The 18,834-nt window shown below is 55.2% G+C and overlaps 6 protein-coding genes across 6 annotated transcripts in view; 5 read left to right on the top strand and 1 right to left on the bottom strand.

The window, feature by feature from the left end:
• Nucleotides 1-2,757: 2,757 nt before the first annotated feature.
• On the top strand, nucleotides 2,758-3,074 carry IE81DRAFT_282229 (hypothetical protein; the record flags this gene model as incomplete). The annotated part of the gene is made up of 2 exons (XM_025511529.1): nucleotides 2,758-2,923; nucleotides 2,995-3,074. Coding segments are annotated over 2 exons (246 nt in total), but the record flags the coding sequence as incomplete, so codon positions are not given.
• Nucleotides 3,075-3,823: 749 nt separating this feature from the next.
• On the bottom strand, nucleotides 3,824-5,624 carry IE81DRAFT_291995 (DEAD-domain-containing protein; the record flags this gene model as incomplete). Its single annotated transcript, XM_025511932.1, has 4 exons — nucleotides 3,824-3,949; nucleotides 4,079-4,167; nucleotides 4,294-5,041; nucleotides 5,133-5,624. The coding sequence occupies 4 exons, from the start codon at nucleotides 5,622-5,624 to the stop codon at nucleotides 3,824-3,826; spliced, it is 1,455 nt and encodes a 484-aa protein (XP_025368454.1).
• Nucleotides 5,625-6,156: 532 nt separating this feature from the next.
• IE81DRAFT_303816 (hypothetical protein) lies at nucleotides 6,157-7,546 on the top strand. Its single transcript, XM_025512284.1, has 3 exons — nucleotides 6,157-6,607; nucleotides 6,701-6,922; nucleotides 7,036-7,546. The coding sequence occupies exons 1-3, from the start codon at nucleotides 6,454-6,456 to the stop codon at nucleotides 7,335-7,337; spliced, it is 678 nt and encodes a 225-aa protein (XP_025368453.1). The 5' UTR covers nucleotides 6,157-6,453; the 3' UTR covers nucleotides 7,338-7,546.
• A 340-nt stretch (nucleotides 7,547-7,886) lies between these two features.
• On the top strand, nucleotides 7,887-11,351 carry IE81DRAFT_315317 (hypothetical protein). Its single transcript, XM_025512526.1, has 5 exons — nucleotides 7,887-8,570; nucleotides 8,666-8,744; nucleotides 8,839-9,839; nucleotides 9,911-10,063; nucleotides 10,141-11,351. The coding sequence occupies exons 1-5, from the start codon at nucleotides 8,055-8,057 to the stop codon at nucleotides 11,209-11,211; spliced, it is 2,820 nt and encodes a 939-aa protein (XP_025368452.1). The 5' UTR covers nucleotides 7,887-8,054; the 3' UTR covers nucleotides 11,212-11,351.
• A 2,448-nt stretch (nucleotides 11,352-13,799) lies between these two features.
• On the top strand, nucleotides 13,800-15,467 carry IE81DRAFT_348445 (TPT-domain-containing protein; the record flags this gene model as incomplete). The annotated part of the gene is made up of 4 exons (XM_025516259.1): nucleotides 13,800-14,034; nucleotides 14,120-14,130; nucleotides 14,565-14,822; nucleotides 14,901-15,467. The coding sequence occupies 4 exons, from the start codon at nucleotides 13,800-13,802 to the stop codon at nucleotides 15,465-15,467; spliced, it is 1,071 nt and encodes a 356-aa protein (XP_025368451.1).
• An 883-nt stretch (nucleotides 15,468-16,350) lies between these two features.
• IE81DRAFT_324673 (glycoside hydrolase) overlaps nucleotides 16,351-18,834 on the top strand; it is a 4,530-nt gene continuing 2,046 nt past the window's right edge. Inside the window, exons 1-7 of the mRNA XM_025514300.1 lie at nucleotides 16,351-17,220; nucleotides 17,310-17,812; nucleotides 17,896-17,907; nucleotides 17,976-18,026; nucleotides 18,095-18,129; nucleotides 18,193-18,226; nucleotides 18,294-18,782. Of these exons, the coding sequence (XP_025368450.1) occupies nucleotides 16,644-17,220; nucleotides 17,310-17,812; nucleotides 17,896-17,907; nucleotides 17,976-18,026; nucleotides 18,095-18,129; nucleotides 18,193-18,226; nucleotides 18,294-18,782 (1,701 nt within the window). The 5' untranslated portion in view covers nucleotides 16,351-16,643. The remainder of the gene's footprint in view (nucleotides 17,221-17,309; nucleotides 17,813-17,895; nucleotides 17,908-17,975; nucleotides 18,027-18,094; nucleotides 18,130-18,192; nucleotides 18,227-18,293; nucleotides 18,783-18,834) is intronic.

Genomic DNA, 18,834 nt, shown 5'->3' with positions numbered 1-18,834 from the left:
AGCATGGCCAAGAATGGGCAATCGGCACGCTCAAGCGGCTCTTCGTCACCTAGATACACGGAACCCCAGTCCGCCTTTCATCCTCCCTTCGCTTTGGGTGATTCGTCGGGACAGGCTTCACCCACTCTAGAGCAGACAGAGGAGGCTACACGAGTCTTCTCTACCGCGTTCGGGATGCCAGCACGCACTAGGAATGTGTCTGCACAATCGAATTTTGTGACGCCCCCCATGCATGCGCATACAAGAATGCAGCGAGAGGATGAAGGGCCACTAGGAGAAAGGAGGCCGTCACTTGCGCCATCAAGCGGTCGCGACGGGCGCTCTGGCATGATCACCGGAATGCCTGCACCTGTCGCTTCACCTGCTACGTCTCCCTCTGATAGAGCTTCTGCCTTGTCGGGTAGCACGGACCACACCTCGGCTTCCACTCATGCCGCAGCACCACCATGCGCTCGGTCCGGCTCAGATGGCGGTCGGATGATCAGCGCTGAACCGAGCCGTGTGGGCATCTTTGATAAGGTAGCGGTCGACAGCAGACAGCCACTTGGCTCGGCGCTGAGCGTGGCGGACGAGCAAAGCGCGCTTCACCAGCAAAGGCCTACAGCGCTCGGCGTCGATCAGGAGCAAGCTGCGCTCGATGCTCGATCTGGCCAGGATTCTAATGCCTCGTCGAGGGAAGGTGAGGTCACTGCGCAGGGAGCGACCTACAGAGCTGCAAGTGGTGAATCTCCTACTGCGAGCACACCTGCCCGGCAGCCCGCTGGTCGCGGACGATTGTCTCATCTTCCTCGGCTCGACTCGATGCGACTTAATCGCAACACCCAGCCAAATGGATCTGGAAATGGCAGCGCGCCACCAGATGGTGGTGCTGGGGGCGATGGCAACGACGACGATGGACGAAGACAAAGCCAGGAAGGCGGGGATGCTGGTGACGACAGCGAAGATGACTCTGAGGATGATCATGCGCCCAGTGGGTCGGAGGCGGAAGAGACTGAAGAGGCAGAATCCGAGACGGATGCGGAAGATGAATCAGATCATGAGCGTTCGCCTTCGCCGACGATGCCTGGGTCTATGCCCGTAACCGCCGCTACGCTCGCTCGGGTTTCACCTCCCGCTGGTATAGCTCTGCCTCCCGCTCAGAGGTTTGACCAGTCTCTCGCCAACTCGATCTCGAGGGACGCGCAAAGCGTCGACACCTCGAATCGTCAGAACTGGACGCGTTTCGCCGAATTCTCACCCCTCGAGACTCCCCGCACCCTAACGGGCCGCACGCCAGTCAGCTCGACGCCGCTCGCGAGAGCCTTGAATGTCGTTACCACCAACGATTCATACTTTTCGCAACGCCCTGCTCAGCCTCGCCTTGCCACGGGTGCTCGACCACCAACAGGCTCCGACGTACCGCCGCCTTCTCCTTCCATAATTTCAAGATCTAGGGCACCATCCAGTGCGAGCGTGCGCACCACCAGGTCTGGCCAGAGCGCCGTTGTCGGGACACCTAGTCGCGACACATCAGCTTTGCCACCGGTGAACGGCGCGCCGCATCCTCTCTCGTCTACACCCCGTGCCAAGGACCCTGCACACCCTGCGAATGGCCCATCAAATCCTCAATCTTCCACTCCAAAGCCCAGAGACCAGTCGCCTGGACAACGTTATCCTCTTTCGTCTACTCCCCGGGCCAGACAGCCATCAACTGGGCACCAGCCCTCGCATCCGACGAATACGATCGCATTGGGAACTGGTGCCCCAGCTTCGCGCACGGGAGCGGATGGTCAACCGGCTTCCATTCGAGGCAGCTCTTTCCGTAGACCCGTTACTTCCTCTGGAAGCTCTGCATCGCTGAGCATCCCTGCCGGCCTGGCCAAAAAGCCGGACGCAAGTCGTGAAGCATCTCCAGCTTCTCGCAACGCTGGAACGCCCACAAGTCCTAGGGCTAATGCATTCGCCTCTGTCGGCCCTTCTGCGAGTGCTACAGGTGCTTCGCGTCCCGGCCTGTACTCTCAAAAGTCCCAGTCACTTGTGGATCTGAGTGCGAGCTCGAGGCGTGAGGCGATTAGACCTACGCCACCGCCCAGCTTCCCTGCATCGCCCGGTCTTTTCACTGGTCGAGCTTCTCCTTCCCCGTCCCAACAGGGCGGCGCCACGCTGGCTCCTCCACCCTTCCCAGGCAAGGACGCGCCGGACGCTCAAGGCATGCGCCGACGGCAATCAATGTTCGAGGTCGGTAAGGAACCTCCACCTTACTCGATCATCCACGAAAGACCGGAAGGAAAGCAGCTCATCATGCCGCGCGAAGAGGAGGGCAAGGAGAGCCTCCCCTCTTACTTTTGTGGCGTACACATCGAAGGTTACTTGCCGCGCAAGATGGAGTTTTCAGCTCCCGGCGTTCAGGCAAAGGATCGAAGCTGGAGGCGCTACTATTTTGTGCTGCACGGTACTAGTCTGAAGCTCTTCAAGACCGATCTCTCTGCAGCGGGTTACGCAAGCAAGGGTGCTTGGGGTGAGATGGACGGCGCTCACGTGCACAAGGAGCCCATGAACGAAGTTGCCCCCGCAGCGGGGCAGAATGGCAGTCCAGCTCCAAATGGAGACGAGAAGCGCTCCAGCAATGGGACGAGCAGCGTTATGAATGAGCGCAGCACCAGTGGCGTACATGGCACCAGCGGCTTGAACCACGCCGTCGAACTCGTGATCAATAATCGACCTTTTGGCAGCCAACACGCGATCAGCAGCGCGAGTGCCAGCGCTAGTGATCTGAGCAAGCATAACGCTGTGCGCAATTATACGCTGCAGAACGCCGAGAGCGGCTTGGCAGCGGACTATCTCAAGCGACGACACGTGGTGCGTGTACGCGTAGAGGGCGAACAGTTCCTCCTCCAGACGCGCAACGACCGGCACGTCGTGGAGTGGATCGAAGCTTTCCAAGGTGAGTGTCTGCGAGACACATGCGCATTGGAGCATCGACTTCTGACGGACGCCGCCCGCTTCAACACGCAGCCTCGACCAACGTCGCCCTGGACCTGGACAGTCGAGTGCTTCCGAAATTCATCACGCTACCTCGTCGTCGCAGACGCAGAAGGGCGCAAGAAGGAACGGCGGTAGATGAGAGAGCACGCGAAGCGGCGCAGATTGCAGAGGCTCAGCGTCGATCGGTCACTGATGCTGTGGGAGGAGGTCCTGCTACGAGAGGTCGAGCCAGTCCGCCCAGACCTCTCGGCCTGCCCCAAGCTGGGGATCGCGGTAGCAGAGAGCAGCAAGACACGTCCGATGCGCTCGAAGCTATGCTTGCCGAGGTGAGATGTGCAAAGCGTTGGCCTGGTATGATGGAGCGTAGGTGCTGATCTGGCGTCCCCTCACGCCCTGCAGGAACATCGAGACATGTCGCGACGCGATGCCTCTGAGCTGTGAGCGGCTCCCCCTTCCGCGCTCGTCGACGTATCACCAGTGCGTCTGAGAAAACCCTCGGTGGTCTTACTCGCACTGCCAACCGGTGTCCCCGAGCATTTTCTTTTCCCAACGAGACACCTGATGCTTGTGCATGGTACCTGCATGACGCTTCTAGAACGTAGCAACCCTGATTCATCATACCTTTCCTCATAGCATCGTCAGATTGTAAATGATACTTCATCTCATTAGCTCCGAGCTCGTTAGCATTTGGAGATGCTACAACACAATCACATTGCAACTAGGCACTCGATTCCCTCGACATTCGCGTGCTGCTCTCGTGACTGGTGCGCGAGCTGGTATACAAGCAGGGCTTTTCGGCAAGTGATGAGGTTCAAATTTGGCTGGTTGGGCGCGAGCACTAGACTACGCTCGACACCTCTCAAGAAGCGCTTTTCGGCGCTTTTGACTTTTTGCGTCTGCGACCCTTTTCTTCAATCTTTACCCTCTCTGCCGCCTTCTTCTTGTTGTGTTCCTGTCTAGCTCCAAATTTGGTATCGTGCAGCTCCTTTCGAACCAGGAGGAAAAGGAGAATTGCGCGAAGTTGAATGTGAGCGGAAATGCAAACATTGATGAGATTACATTGCGAGCAAGCTGGGAGAGGAGGATGCAACGCGACAAGATGCAGGAAACTTACCAGATTGGCGATCCGCTTGGCCGTGGACACTGCATTGAGCCTCTCGAGCACCTTTTCCTCCGGCATGGAGTGCTCCGTCATTTCGACGTCTGCAAATAAGAAGAGCATGCACATCGATCAGTCAGCCAGGGATCCGTCAAGATGCGCGCATGTGTCGAAAAGAGGCCGCCTCGGTTTCATGACTGCTTTCGGGGAAACGCAGCGAGCTGACTCACGGATGTTTTGTTCTATGCCCTTGAGCAGCTCCACGTCCCTCTCTCCTACAAAGCTCACTGCGCTTCCTTCTCGTCCAGCTCTAGCCGTCCTACCGACCCTATGCACGTAATCTCTCCAATCTCTAGGCAGATCCCAATTCACCACCAACTCCACCTCTGGCACGTCCAATCCTCGCGAGCCCACATCCGTCGTGATGAGTATGGGAATCTTGCGAGCTCGAAAAGATTGCAGATTGGCTGTCCGATCGGATTGGAGCAGATGTGAATGCAACGTCGTGCTCGGAATGCCAAGCTCTTCCAACATGCGACAAAGAAGAGCTGCGGTTCGGCAGCGAGAGACGAAGATGATTGTAGGAACCACCTTGCTCTCCAAATCATCCTCGTCCTCTTCGCCCATACCACTTGCTTCTTCTTCCTCCCATTTTGATCGACCGTCGCCTTTCGATCGACTAGGACAAGGCGCATTGAGCAACAAGTGATAGAGGTATGGTTCCCTCACGTGACTAGGTACAAAGATGTACTTTTGCACCAGCTGAGGAGGCGTGCTGGTTGGGCCTTCTATCCTGCATACCCGAACTGGCCTCTCTTCTGCTGAACGAGGCTTTGTAGCTAGCGCTTCGATGGCTGGGGTCAGCGTTGCTGAGAACAGCAGCGTCTGACGCATAGACGAGGGCGGAAGAGCGGAAAAGATTGTGGAGAGCGCGTCGCTGAATGTGGGCGTGAGAAGTCTATCTGCTTCGTCTAGCACCTGTGAAGCAAGGCAGCGAAGGCGGACGCATCGCAGGCATCAACGTGGCTGAAGAACAAGGAGCGATACCTATCGCGCTGCCTTTACTCACGACGTATTTGCACCTGCTAAGAGCTTGGTGATCTGCATTGCCAAGCAAGTCAGCCAATCTTCCGGGGGTGGCGACGACGATGTTAGGTCTCTGATTGAGCAGCTGAGCCTGTCTCATCATATCCTGACCGCCCAGCACAAGGGCCACATTGACACCCAGCGCAGCGCCCGTCGCGACAGCGACGATCTGTTCGTAGAGCTGTTGAGCCAATTCTCGAGTGGGCGTTAGGATGACTGCTGCACCTGCTATCAGATCTTTCTCGAGCGAAGAGAGAATGGGAAGTGCGAATGCGAGGGTCTTGCCGGAACCGGTGGGGGAACCGGCTATGATGTCCGAGGAGGAAAAGATAGAAGGTAAAGCTGAGGCTTGAATAGGCGTCGGCACGGTGATGCGCAAGGCAGATAGAGCTCGCTCTAGGCGCGCGGATAGACCCAGCTGCGTAAAGGAGGTGATGCTAGCTTCGGTCCTAGCCTTCGAGGGCGCACCTTTCATCCCCGAGCTTTGATGCCCCGCATTTTCATTGTGAGGTACTGCCAATGAAGCGCTTTGCTGAGCACGCTTTGCCGCAAGAGCTGCCGCTGTTGCATTTGCAGCACCCACTCGAGATGTCGAAGGTGCATCCAGTGGCCTAGCAAGCGTCGACATGCTCGTTTCAAGTGATCTTCTCGGCTTCGTGAAAGACTTAGACTTCCACGATGAGTGATGATAAGTCGGAGGCAACGAAGACCAAACGTGAGAAGCTGCGCTGGAATGTTCTCAAGTGGCATCCAACCTTGGCTCCGTTGGCGAGCGGTGGGTGGTGAATGGCTCGTATGTCGCTTCGATCCCTAAATCACAGAAAGAGTCTCCAATTGACGAGTTGCAGTCAAAATCACGAATCAAGTCAAGAAATTCACAATACCAAAATTATTTTGAGGAATATATGTCACGTGACACGGACTTGCCTTACGCTCGTGACTCACGACCCTCTTACTGCACATACACAACAGGCTCATCCCCACACAAGAGTCGAAATTCAAGGCCAAGACGATCAAGAGACTCAAGACTCAAGACTCTGACTGCTCACACACGCACCGTACACTGATCACTCAAATGTCAGTGCCAGCCCTCTCAGTCGATCAGATTCCATCTGCTCAATCGTAGCTTGGCTTTCCCAAGAACCTTTTCACCCTTCAACCTCGCGGCGCAAGACCAGGCTAACTGGAGTACACTCTGCCACGAGCGCATTCAAGCACGCCCACGCATTCTGAGTCCACTCGAGCGCGTCCGTCTGCTAGAGGCCATCCAACAAGCGAATAGCGTCGTGAGCTTGCTGTTAGTCATGTCGGGCATCGCGAGCGGCACGGCTGCTGGAGGGTCTGGTGTAGGACCTAGTAGGAGACGCTGGGACAAGGAGGAGTTTGAGAATAGGGCCAAGGCTAGGGATGAAGAAGATCGTGAGAGGGCTAAAGAGAATGAACAGAGGATACAGCAGGGTGAGTCCAGTCTTGTCGCCTCTTTATCCTCATCTTTCCCTGACCCTTTCCCTCGCCGTGCGACGCTTGATCTGGTCGCGCACTCTCGCACAGGCAAGAAGCCCACGTTCAAGCGTAAAGAGGACTTGCCCAAACCTACGGAACTGTTACAGGCGCGAAAAGAGGCGTTGGAGTTGGACAAGGATGTGGGAAAGAGTCAGATGGTGGATGTGCTTGGGGATGGAAGAAGGGGTGGACCTGGGTACTACTGCGATGTGTGCAAGAGGACGTGCAAAGACAGTATAGGATACTTGGACCACATCAACGGACGTATGCGTAAGTAAAGCTATCCATCCAAGCATGCATGGTGGAGTTGAGGAGCTGATCGGACTGCTTACATGCGCTTTGGTGCTTGCTGGCTCGCTCTGCTGCTCCACGCGACGAGACAGATTTGCGCAGGATTGGTCAGACGACCCAAGTAGCTCGATCCAGCGTGGCTCAAGTGAGAGCACGCATCATGCTCATCCGAGCCGAGAGGGAGGCAGCGGGTGGAGCAGCAAAGGGCACGACGTACGATTTCGAGGCGAGGATAGAAGCGATTGCGAAGCAGCAGAGGATGGAGAAAGAGGCAAGGCGGGTCAAGAAGAAGGAGTTGAAGAAGAGGATGGAGAAAGAGGAAAAGGGCTTGAGTGGAGGCGGGGATGAGGAAATGATGAACCAGATGGGATTTGCTGGGTTTGGCAAGAGATGAGGAGTCTTGAGTGCGCTTGCGTAGGCGAGTTTCTCGTTGCGCACACAAAACCACCTCGTTCGCCTACCTCTCTAGTCGCCTATATGCACTCATCTCGGTGGCTGTCAAGCTGTCCAATTCGAGTCTTGAGTCAAGCCACGTCGTGTGTTGTATTTGTATCAACGACGATTGCCTTCGCGCATCTATCTACATCCATGACATTGGACGTGTCACTCAGCAGCATTTGTCAGTAGCAGTTATAGATCACTCGTAAGAGCTTGGTGCGGAGGAGGAGCTGCTGACGGCCTGATGACAGTCAGTTCCGGCCTGAACCCTTCCGCGAGCTGATGTCGACAAGAAGCGTTTCTCCCGGCGGCCTGATGAGACTCAAAAGACTTCAGTGAAATCTGATGAATTATTCAATCGTGAATGATTTTGATTGTTAGTCTTGAGTCTTGCGAGTGGGCGTGTCACGTGACCTTCGATACTATGAATCCGTCCTCGCGTCAAGTCATTCAGGAATCCGCCATGCAGCACCTTCGTCTGCCAAAGAGGAGGTCAACATTACCACCGTCTCTCCCCTCTTCCTCCTGTGCTCACCTACCAGACTGACCGCCGCGAGCTCAATTAGGACGGCGGCACGGTGTCGATTTTGAGAAGCTTTGGCAGCGCCGATCTGCTGCGCTGCTTCGACCATTGGCACGCTCGGAAACCTTTGGTCGGTGTCGCCATCATACCATGTCGACATCACAAGGGGCTGGCTTGGGTGCGCAAGTGTCGAGCGCGGAAGGAATGATGCAAGCGCGACAGATCAGCCAGCTGGTCGCTTCTTCCCTCGTCGGCTTGGTACAGCAACTTTCGGCCGCCTCTGTTTCCTCGTCCGCACCGACATCCACCTCGACATCCACACCAAGCGCAAGCTCCAGCAACTCACCAGCATCGATACCGAGCTCTCGCACTGCCAAGTCACTCCTCGCTCCGATCGTCTCAGATCTAGCAACGCGCATCCGAGGCATTCTACCTCCTGAGGAGCAAGTCGTCGAAGATGCCGGGACCGCCTCCGATACCAAAGCAAAGAAGACGTCGGCAATCAGTGGAGGAGAGAGGTTGCGATTGAGCTTGAAAGAGAACGTGGGAGCTTTGCTGAGAACAGAGGTGCTAGACCAGGTGCCCGCCAATCAATCTACTCTGCAAAAGCAAGAGCTGGACCAGGAAAGACCGAAAAAGAGATCAAGGGTGGTGCACAGCGATCAGGTGAGCAGGGAGCTCGCTAGGGACATGCGCATTATGCGCATCACGAGTAGAATGCTGATGCGCCATCCATGACGTGCTGGATGGCTTCTGTGAAGGGGCCAGTGGAGCTTTCGTCAGATTCAGCCAGAGCTCTTTCGGATAGACTGGACGTGGTGCTTGCCTTTGTAGATGCGGGTGAGTCAACCACAAGACGGCGTTGTCGGGCTTACAGGCCTAAAAAGCTTGATGGCGACGCTGATACTTTGCGATTTGGTGGGGTCCCCAAAAGACCTTGTGGACGCTTCCCTCCCTCTTCAAATCCTCGAAGAAGCATTTGAAGCGCTGCCCATCAAGAGCTGCTCCTTACTCTTCTCATACATGGAGTCGCGTCTGGATCAATTGACAGTGGGATTGTCACCTTCCAAAGGCAAAGGCTTGACACTGCTTAGATTGTGCAATGATCTCTTGAGAAGGCTTGCTAAGCCTTCGAGAGAGCAGACCATCTTTGCTGGAAGAGTCTTGAGCACATTGTCAGCTGTATTTCCTCTAGGGGAGAGGAGCGGAGTGAACTTGCGCGGCGATTTCAACACGGACAACAAGACGCTAATTGAGCCTTTACCGGCGCAGATCAAGGAGGGAAAGGCTCAAGATGAGAAGGAAGATATGCAAGGTGAAGATGATGGCGTAGAAGCAAAGGCGGAGGAAGCGCAAGGTGCAATTAAAGCGGAGTCCTCTATAGCCTCGATAGCCTCGATGGATCTCAACACGACCGAAGGTCTCTCCGCAATCTGTTCGTCACCAGAATTTTACTCGACTTTTTGGTCGTTGCAAAGCATCTTCAGCAATCCTTCTTTGCTCTTCGACGCCGATAGCCGTCTCCAATTTCCGGTACCCGAAGGTGCAGAAGATCCTGCACCGGACGGATCCAAAGGCCCCATGTCCGGCTTGAGGATAGCGACGAAATTGACGCTCAAAGTGTTTGCTGCGGCTGCCAAGCGGGAAAAGATACTTGCTGGTGCGAAGGGAAGCGAGAGCGAGGCGGCAAGAAACGCTGCGAGAAGAAAAGAAGAGGAAGAGAATGCGAAACGCTCTTTAGGCGGAACGAATTTGAAGGATGGGAGGATTGAAGCTGGAGCGGACTTTGGCCTGCAGAGAAGCGAGAATGCTAAGGAGCAACAGGATGGAGATGCCATGCAGACAGACGAAGATGGGATTCCACCAGCATTGCCTGAGACTCGCAAGAACTTCTTTCCAAAGTATCTTACTGGCAGGAATTTGCTGGAATACGAAGTGGGTGGGCAACTCGTCTGTTCGCGTCGCTGATGCTCGGATTGCTGACCTAGATGCCGGGCCTCTTGAAGCTGAAAGATCCCAACTTCAGAAGACACGTGCTGGTTCAGTGGCTCATTCTCTTTCAATATCTGCTCTCTTTCACGCCTACACAAAGGGAAAAGTGGAAAGATTGGAAGAACAAACAGCTGCAGACCATCACGTTTGTGCTGGATGATGCGGATGTGAGTGCCTGGAGACTGTTAAGTGAAAGTCCATCACTCTCTGCAGTCGCTGATCAAAGTTTCTGCCAACTTGATAGGACGGGTGGATCAGGAGCTGCTGGCGAGAAATCATCGCTCAGCTCAAAGCGATTCCACCTGAAGGCAAGACCTTTTCCGATTCGGTACTTCAGACGCTCAAGCGAGAGTCTCGATGGGTACTGTGGAAGGCAGACAATTGTCCGCCCATCGACTTGGCTCCCTTGAGTACAGAAAAGATCATCGAGTACGCCAAAGCTTCCCAACCCCTCCTCAAGTCTCTTTCAAGCTATCCTCATTCGATCGGGACCGCTGCGCTTAGCCATCTGTGGGAGGAAGGGCTAGAACCTCCAAAGCCAAGCACACGCGACATTGATGGCGAGCAAGTTGAGGATGACGGACTCGGCGACCTGGAAATGCCGCTGCGCATACCTACGTTGCAAGGCTATGCCAAGCTTGTCCGGGCTCAAGAAGCCAATGCTAGTAAGAGGAGAAAACAGCTAGGATGGGGAGAAGCGCCACAAGATCTGCCTGATCCGTCAGCGCTTCTGCCAAAGAATGCCGAGGAGAGGGGAAAGGTGGACAAGCTGTCGAAAGAGGAAACGGCAAGGGTGGCTATAGAGGGCAAAGATGCGTTGCTGAGTTCCATCGAGGACAAGAGGAGAACATTGGCTTGGAAAGCTCTGCGACTGGCAAGCAGACAGCACCTCGACCTGCTAACGTCCACTATACGCGTCGATGACATTACCACGCTCATGCGCCTGGTCGATGAGCAGAAAGTAGGGAAAAGCACCGCGGACGAGGCACAAGACACCAATGAACCCGTTCCGGTCTACGTTCCGCAAGTTCCTAAAAGCTCGCCGGAGCCTGAGAAGAGTGCGACACCAGCGTCTACAACCGCAACTGCGGATGAAGGCGACAAGAAGGCGGATGGAAAACAGGGAGCTGAGATCGAAGTGGACAGTCAGGCGCAAGCTCAGAAGGGCGATGAAGATGCGTCGCCGAAGGAGAAAGGAGAGCGGCAGACAGAGACTGGTCAAGCTGATACTGGCGCTGCTGGTGCAGAGGATGAGTCAAAGGCCTTAACGAAAGATTCGAAAGGAGGAGAAGATGTAGACATGTCGACGGGATGAGCGCGACGTTTGCACAGCAGACATTCTGTATACTCGAGCCTTCGCGCGAATGATTTGGTGCGAGTAAGCTGAACGTGGCCTACCACAAATCCCATCGCGATACTGCGCCTTCCATCTGAAATCTTGATACAAGTACGGACATGACATCCGACTGCGTCGTCTTGGTCTGGCAAGCGTGATTGTCAGGCGCGCTTCCCAAATGACTCAACCCAGAACGAACGACATCGCCGATGGTTGCAGCACTTTAGACGAGCGGATTCGAAGCAGCGATAAGAGAGAATTGCGCCCTGCGGACAGAGGTGCAACACGGCCTTGAGTGCAGCTGAGCAGCGCCTGTTGTGAGCGTCGCAGGTTGCTGAAAGCCAAATCGTGAATAGTAGATTGGACTTGGCGCCGAATCGAGCTCAGAGTCCAAGCCCTGTCACTCTCGCTTCTGATTGTGAAAGCGAGAGGGAAAGTGGTGAAAGGAGGGGGGGGGGGGGGGGGGGGGGGGGGGGGGGTCCATGATTGTTCACTGCTCCTTCTGCGTGCTGGGCATCATCGGTCTGACACTGCTCCAACTTGGCCGTCTCCGGTCAGTGCCGCGGGCTTGAGCGACGATAAGGATTCGCTTGATTGATTGCGTTGTGAAGCACCGCTTGGATGAGAAAGAGGTGCGCGATAAGTTCCCGCCCGCGCGGACACTTTTGGGCGGGGGCTGCCGCGGACTTGCAGCAAGTTGCGAATCGTGAATCGACAAAGGACACCAGCTAGCGCATATGCCGTCTGGCCTCGATCATCTTTCTTGACTTGCGATGTAGATTGAGAGCCTGCGCACGGGCATGCGAGCGAACGAGTGCCCCCTCGAAGTCACAACGCCGAAGGAAAGAATATCAAGTCTTGAGTCGCAGCGTACACACAGGCCATGAGACCAGTAAAGAAGGGCACGTGTCCGAAACCAAATCAGACCCTGACTTGATTGCTCAATTGATGCACGACCAGCATGCGCTTTATCGCTAAAGGTACATGTGTGTGTATGGACATCCGTCGTCGAATGGCTGTATCATCAAAGGAATCATGAATCCTTCTATCATGCTGCTGGCTGCATTTCGATTTCGCTATCGTTCAGCTAGGTCGAGAAAGTTCTTTGCTATGCCATCCATTCACGATTCGACGTTCGACATTTGAGCTTTATGCTCACTTTGACTCTGAGAGGTATCCTCTCGTCGCGGCCACTCAGCAAAGGCCTTTGCCCTTGTTCCGCCCTTGTGCTCCTCGCACTCACACTCACTGACTCCCAGCAGGCTGTGTCGCGAGTGTTTCTATTCGAGGAGTCAAGGTCGAGGTGATCATAAATAAAGGGTTGTGGCGGATTGACCGATTAGCGTCATTCTTGTGGACAGAACGCGATGCAGGATGCACGCACGCACGCACGCACGCACGCACGCAACTGCGTTTCCTCTTTTGCGTCTCCGAATCATACACCACGCGCGCTTTGTCGGAAGAGCACAGCAGCAACAGCGGACACTTTCGGAAGCAGCGAAGTGTATTTTCCCGAGGCAATCGTGAATGCGCGCGGCCTATGACGGCCATGCAGCATGTCTCCAGCAGCAGCTGGCCCATCAGCACCGAGCTGAGACCTTGAATTTGAAACACTTTCTGGACTTTTGTACGCGCGAGATGCGTGCGAAATTGCAAATCATTTTCTCTGACCGACGCGGCTTAGACCCCCAAGATTCACCTGATTGCGTATTATTCTTGATGGCTTTGCCGCTTTAGCACTACTGAACACGCGTTTCAACAAGCCATTTTCAAATCAGCTGAGACTCTCATTGCGCGAGAATCACGAATGTTGAGACTCGCGAGTGTGCCCGAACTTGATGGCGCATGCATGCATGGGGCGTGTCGAATTCTGCTGCGCTATATACAGGCGGGTCGACGCGCTGCATGCATGCGAGCCTAAGCATAGTCCTACCGCTGATGCTGCCTTTCTATTCTCGATTCAGCACAATCTTGAATCAAGCGCACGCGCACGGGCATGCATCTGCGCAGCCAAAACTCCCGGATACGATTCAAGATTTTGGAGCCGCGCGAGGGGGCCTGCTCTGTCTGACCTCGGCAGCATGCAGCTATATACAGGGTAAGCGAGCTGTGTGTGTAGGTAGCTACTCTGTGACTACCCTGTACTACTATACTTGCTTTTGCTGGATGCTGGCTGATGCATGCATGCAGGTGTGGTCTGTGAATTTTGCCGGAAATTCCTACTCTGCGCTGTAACTCGGTCAAAGTCGCGAGTATGGGTTCCCTGCATGGGCAAGGCAGGCAAGCAGCTAGTGCTATATATGCTAGTCAAGAGTCGCGAATGGAGGTTCTGCTGTGGTAGTCGTGTACTCACAAACCCTTCTTCCTGCCCCTCTATATCTGGACCAAAATCGAACTTACACGCATCCACACCCGCGTGTCATCGTCACCACCATTACCACCACCACCACTAACCCCACGCTGCAGCCATTCAAGCATCGCCTCTCTTCTTTGTCTTCATCTTGCCTGTCTGAGCTGATCATCCACCACTGCAAGCTATCGCGCGTCGACCCTTAGCGCCGCTCATCATGTCGAAGGAACACATGACCCTTCCCCTTGGGGACGAGAAGCACGATCCGATCAACGGACACGGCGGTTTGAGGCCTTCAGTCGGAACACCGGGCGCGAGCGGTATGGGCGTTTCAGGTCCTCCCAATCCTTCCAGTGGAGGAATCTTACCCGGAGGAGCTGCTAAACAAGAAAAGAAGATTCACCCGGTTGCGATCATTGGTCTGTGGATCGCTCTGTCTAGCAGTGTGATCGGTGAGTCAAGACCGAGGGCAGAAGGAAGGGTAATGCAAGCCACGCTCGTCTGACGATTTTAGCTTCGCTTCGCCATCTTCCGCAGTGTACAACAAGGTGAGCTGCCGCGTATCAGTCGTGCCGCTGCTGCTACAACGAGTATCGGAAGCCGTTTTGGTGTTTCCAAGTATAGGTCGGCTCGATGTAACGCGGATCAGAGACTCACAGAAGCGGAAGCAGAAATAAGTTGAGGGGGCCTAGAATCGGCAGTTTCGAGCTGGCTGCAGTTCCGGCCTGCAAGCCAGTTGTGGTGACCTAAGCTTGTCTCGCCGCAATCGCTTAGGTGACCCCGCGAGCGAGGCGTATGCTGAGCGGCGCCCTCAGCCTTTGTATCGAGCTCCTCGCGTGAAGCTAGGGCATGCTTGAAGAGCAACTGCTCCTCGGAAGTGTTTGGCAAGTTTACAGGTCCATGCCGAGTAGCGCCCCTTTGAAAAGTCGATGCTGCCAAGAATTGCAGGCTGACTTCCAGCATCACCGCTTTTCCTCTGTAGTATGTTTTGGACACCAAGGCAGGACTCAACTTTCCCTACCCCGTCTTCCTGACTACCTTCCACATGGCGTTTGCGACTGTGGGAACTCGTCTCCTGGCGCGATTCACACATCTGCTGGACGGATTGGCAAACGTGGAAATGACGAGCGACAGATGGTACAAGAACATTCTGCCCATTGGTGCCCTCTTTTCTGCTAGTCTGGTCACCAGCAACATGGCTTACTTGACCCTCAGTGTCAGCTTCATCCAGATGCTCAAGGTGAGCTCTTCTCGCCCTCTTAAGCACCTCGCCCAGATCGGCTTGCACTGACGCCGAGCCCTCGTTCTCAAACGAAAGGCCTTTACACCTGTTGCAGTGCTGCTCATCTCGTTCGCCTTTGGCCTCAAGCAGCTGAGCGGCATGCTGGTCGTAATTGTCGGATCCATCTCGTTCGGCGTGGCCATCGCCTCATACGGAGAGATCGAATTCGCGATGGAGGGTTTCATCTATCAAGTTGCTGCAGTGGCTTTCGAGAGTTCTCGATTGGTCATGATCCAAGTGCTGCTGCAAGGTCTCAAGATGGATCCTCTAGTCTCTCTCTACTACTTTGCGCCAGTCTGCGCAGCCATCAACACGGCTCTATTGATCTTTACCGAAGGTCTGGCACCCTTTTTGGACATTTCTAGGCTCGGACCTTTTGTCCTCGTCACCAACGCAGGTGTTGCATTTGCTCTCAACATTGCCGCCGTCTTCCTTATCGGAGCGGCTAGCAGTCTCACCCTCACCCTGGCTGGCGTCGTCAAGGACATCATGCTCATCCTCGCATCCGTCTTCTTCTTGGGAAGCACCATCACAGGACTGCAAATTTTCGGCTATGCTATTGCGCTAGGCGGTCTGGTCGCCTTCAAGACCCACAAGGGCTAAGCGAGGATCTTTGGCGAACCCTCTCTTCCCCCGCTTCGGCAGAGCTTAGAAACGGCGGTGACATCAAATCTCGCGCGAATGTGCTTTGGGTGGCCAGGAAATTGCGGCATGTAAGAAGAGCGAACAAATACTCGACACTTCCTTGGCTCAACTGGCCCGCACATCCCTTTGTTTGGTCTTTCGGTCTTCGTCGTGCGGCCATACTAGCCCACCATCCCTACGATCTCGCCCACCTCTTCCTTTCTCCGTTCTGCATTTGACGATAAGAATCTCGATCTCGCATCACATGTACTGAAGACCTCACTCCCCTGACCCTTGCCGCACTTCTCTGGCTACCCGATCCGACAGCATTCGAAGGTAATAGATCGAACGTATCAAGCTGGACGCGTTCAAGATTGGGAGCACGAGCATTTGCGTGGCGCCACCTGTCTCTCCCGTGGTCTCACTCGACAAGCGAGATTACAATCGCCGTCGTCCTAGCTGGCGTACATGCTGGGCTGGGCTGCAAAGGCGCCTTGCCGCCCCCTGTTGCGCCCGCTGTGCTTGTGTGAATCGTCTGCTGACGTCGAAGTGCGAGATGATCTAGCAAGCGCTCCATCAGTGTTCCTTAGAGATTGAATTTCGCACCGAAATTCACATTCATCAAGATCCGCGCGTGTCCACATTGTCCTCGATGCGCGCGCGCCGCTGTGCTGCCGCTGTTGCCATCTCTGTCAGAGCGCGAATCACAGCAATCGTGTTTGTGCGACTGTGACGCATAGTGATCCGTGCGTCTCCACGCGTGATTCGTGATGGTGCACAATTATTGTTGTGCTGTTGCAGCAGAGAGAAGCGCACAGCGTCGCCCTCCACCTGCATGGTTGCAGCTATACGCTAGGGCGGTAGATGACACCGCCGCGCCAGCGCGGGCCTTCTTACCTCGGACCTTCAAAAGACTCACACTCGCGATCGTGATTCGTGACTGTTCACCTCGAGGCCGTTGCAGGTCGCCTCGCACACTATAACACGATCTCGCGCACTAGAAACGCTTGCAGCACAGCCAGGCTTTAAACTATCACAACATCTAGCTGGTATGCAAGCAAGGAGCATACAGCGACACAGCCAAGCGTCCGCAGAACAATCAGCGTCCGAATCCAAGTCTCAACCATACGACTCAAGCCCTCATCTCTCTGTACAATGAGCGACAAGGCCGGCATTCCTCGCCCGGAGTACCCTAGACCAGACAGGATTCGTCCAGATCACCCTCACAAAGTCTTGAATGGCACGTGGGCCTTTGCCTTTGACGAGAAGGATCGAGGCATTGATGAGCGCTGGAATAGAGGAGGTGCGCAAGGTGCTGTCCATCCCGCTCTGGACAAGCAGATCATTGTTCCTTTTGCTCATCAGACCCAAGCTTCGGGTCTGAACGATAAGAGAGCATGCGAAGTGGTGTGGTACGCTCGTCAATTTTCTATGCGAGAGCTCTTGGTAGAAGAGGCGATACGGGATGAAGAGAGGGTGCTGCTGCACTTCGGAGCGGTGGACTACGAGACGAAAGTGTGGATGGAGGGAGAGTTGGTGGTGGAGCATCGAGGTGGACATGTTCCCTTTCACGCCGACATAACCGACGTGCTTCGAGCTGCCAAAGATGCCAACAAGACGCACGCGTCTGTCACAGTGAGGGCTCGCGACGCGCCACACGACCTTACCCAGCCTCGTGGCAAGCAGTACTGGCGCGCTCAACCAGAAAGCATCTTTTACCATCCTACCACCGGTGAGCCAGCCAGCCAAATGAACAGACCTTGTCTCGCAACAGCCAAAATCATGACTCATCACGGCATCTCTCCTTCTCATCGACCGCAGGTATCTGGCAAAGCGTCTGGGTGGAACGTGTTCCTCGAGCCCGCATCGAGCATTTCACGCTGGTGCCAGACATCGACACGGGCACTCTGAGCGTTCAAGCCGAGACGTTGGGTCTGCACAAAGGTTTGGAAGGGCAGCTCGAAGTGGAAGTTTCGCTGCTAGGCACGACCATCAGCGCTTCGACAGTGACTGTCGGCTCGAGCACATCTGAAGCTTCGGCGGTGATCAGCGTCCGCATTCCAGCTTCTTCGCCTCCCGAAAAGGCTCGCACAAGTTTGAGCGGACCTTTGGCCTTTCCGCCCGAGGTGCATCGACTTGCTTGGACGAATGGCATGGCCTTGTGGAGCCCAGAGACACCGACGCTGTACGATGTTACGCTCAGGCTAAAAAGGAAGAACGATTCGATTGTGTTGGATACCATACGGACCTATGCTGGAATGCGAAAGGTCAGCGTGATCGATGGACGCTTCTGCTTAAACAACAAGCCTTACTTCATGGCTTTGGTGAGCACTGCAGAAGAGCTCGCAATCTGTACGGATTGCTCACTCGAAGAGATCACATGCTTTTCGATCTCCCTCTTCCTCAGAACCTTGACCAGGTGAGCGTACAACAGGGAGCGCCAGTCCCACGAAGCCGGCTGACTGACGGTGCTCACCTCTTGCGTAGGGCTACTGGCCTGACAGCGGTCTGACTCCACCGACGGCTGAAGCCCTCAAGGTGCGTCGTAATGTTACTCTCGAGCAGGAAAACTCGGCTGACCGGTCGACAAGCTGACCCTTTATCAGGTGGATATCGAGAAGATGAAGTCGATCGGGATGAAGTGAGTGTTGGTTCAGGACTAGCCAGCATCGCAATCTTGCTGATCATGACGTCTATTCGCCAGCGGCGCTCGAAAGCACCAGAAGGTGGAAGATCCCGTGAGCACCTTCGTCTCATCTCGCACGCGAAGATTGTTGGGGCTTACGTGATGAATTCTAATTGAAGTACTATCACTACTGGGCAGACCGGCTTGGCTACCTGGTGTGGGGTGAAGCGGCAAACGCTTACGACTACTCTTCCACCTACTCGTTGCGCTTCATGGAAGAATTCACCGCCAGCATCAGGCGGGACGTCAACCATCCTAGCGTAGTAGTGTGGACTCCTATCAACGAGTCTTGGGGCGTGCCGGAGCTGCAAACGTCTGAGACGCATCGCAGCCATATCGCCGCACTGTACCACCACATCAAGTCCATCGACCCTTCCAGACTGATCTCGGACAATGATGGTTGGGAACACGTCACCACCGACCTGTTCACCTTTCACGACTACGCAGAGTATGCCGAACTGAAAAGGACGTGCGCAAGCTTGGACACGGTGTTGGGGCCCAAAGCTGGCCGACCTGGATTTGTGGGGAGCGAAAACAAGTATTCGGGGCAACCGCTGATACTGAGCGAGTTTGGCGGGGTTGCCATCAATCTCAGCAAGAGCAACGAGGTACGTCGGGGGGGGGGGGGGGGGGGGGGGGGGGGGGGGGGGGGGGGGGGGG

The sequence above is a fragment of the Ceraceosorus guamensis genome, assembly GCF_003144195.1.
Source record: "Ceraceosorus guamensis strain MCA 4658 unplaced genomic scaffold IE81scaffold_45, whole genome shotgun sequence".
Classification (NCBI taxonomy): domain Eukaryota; kingdom Fungi; phylum Basidiomycota; class Exobasidiomycetes; order Ceraceosorales; family Ceraceosoraceae; genus Ceraceosorus; species Ceraceosorus guamensis.
The sequence above is the reverse complement of the archived record's forward strand: the minus strand, read 5'-3'. Positions and strand labels throughout refer to the sequence as shown.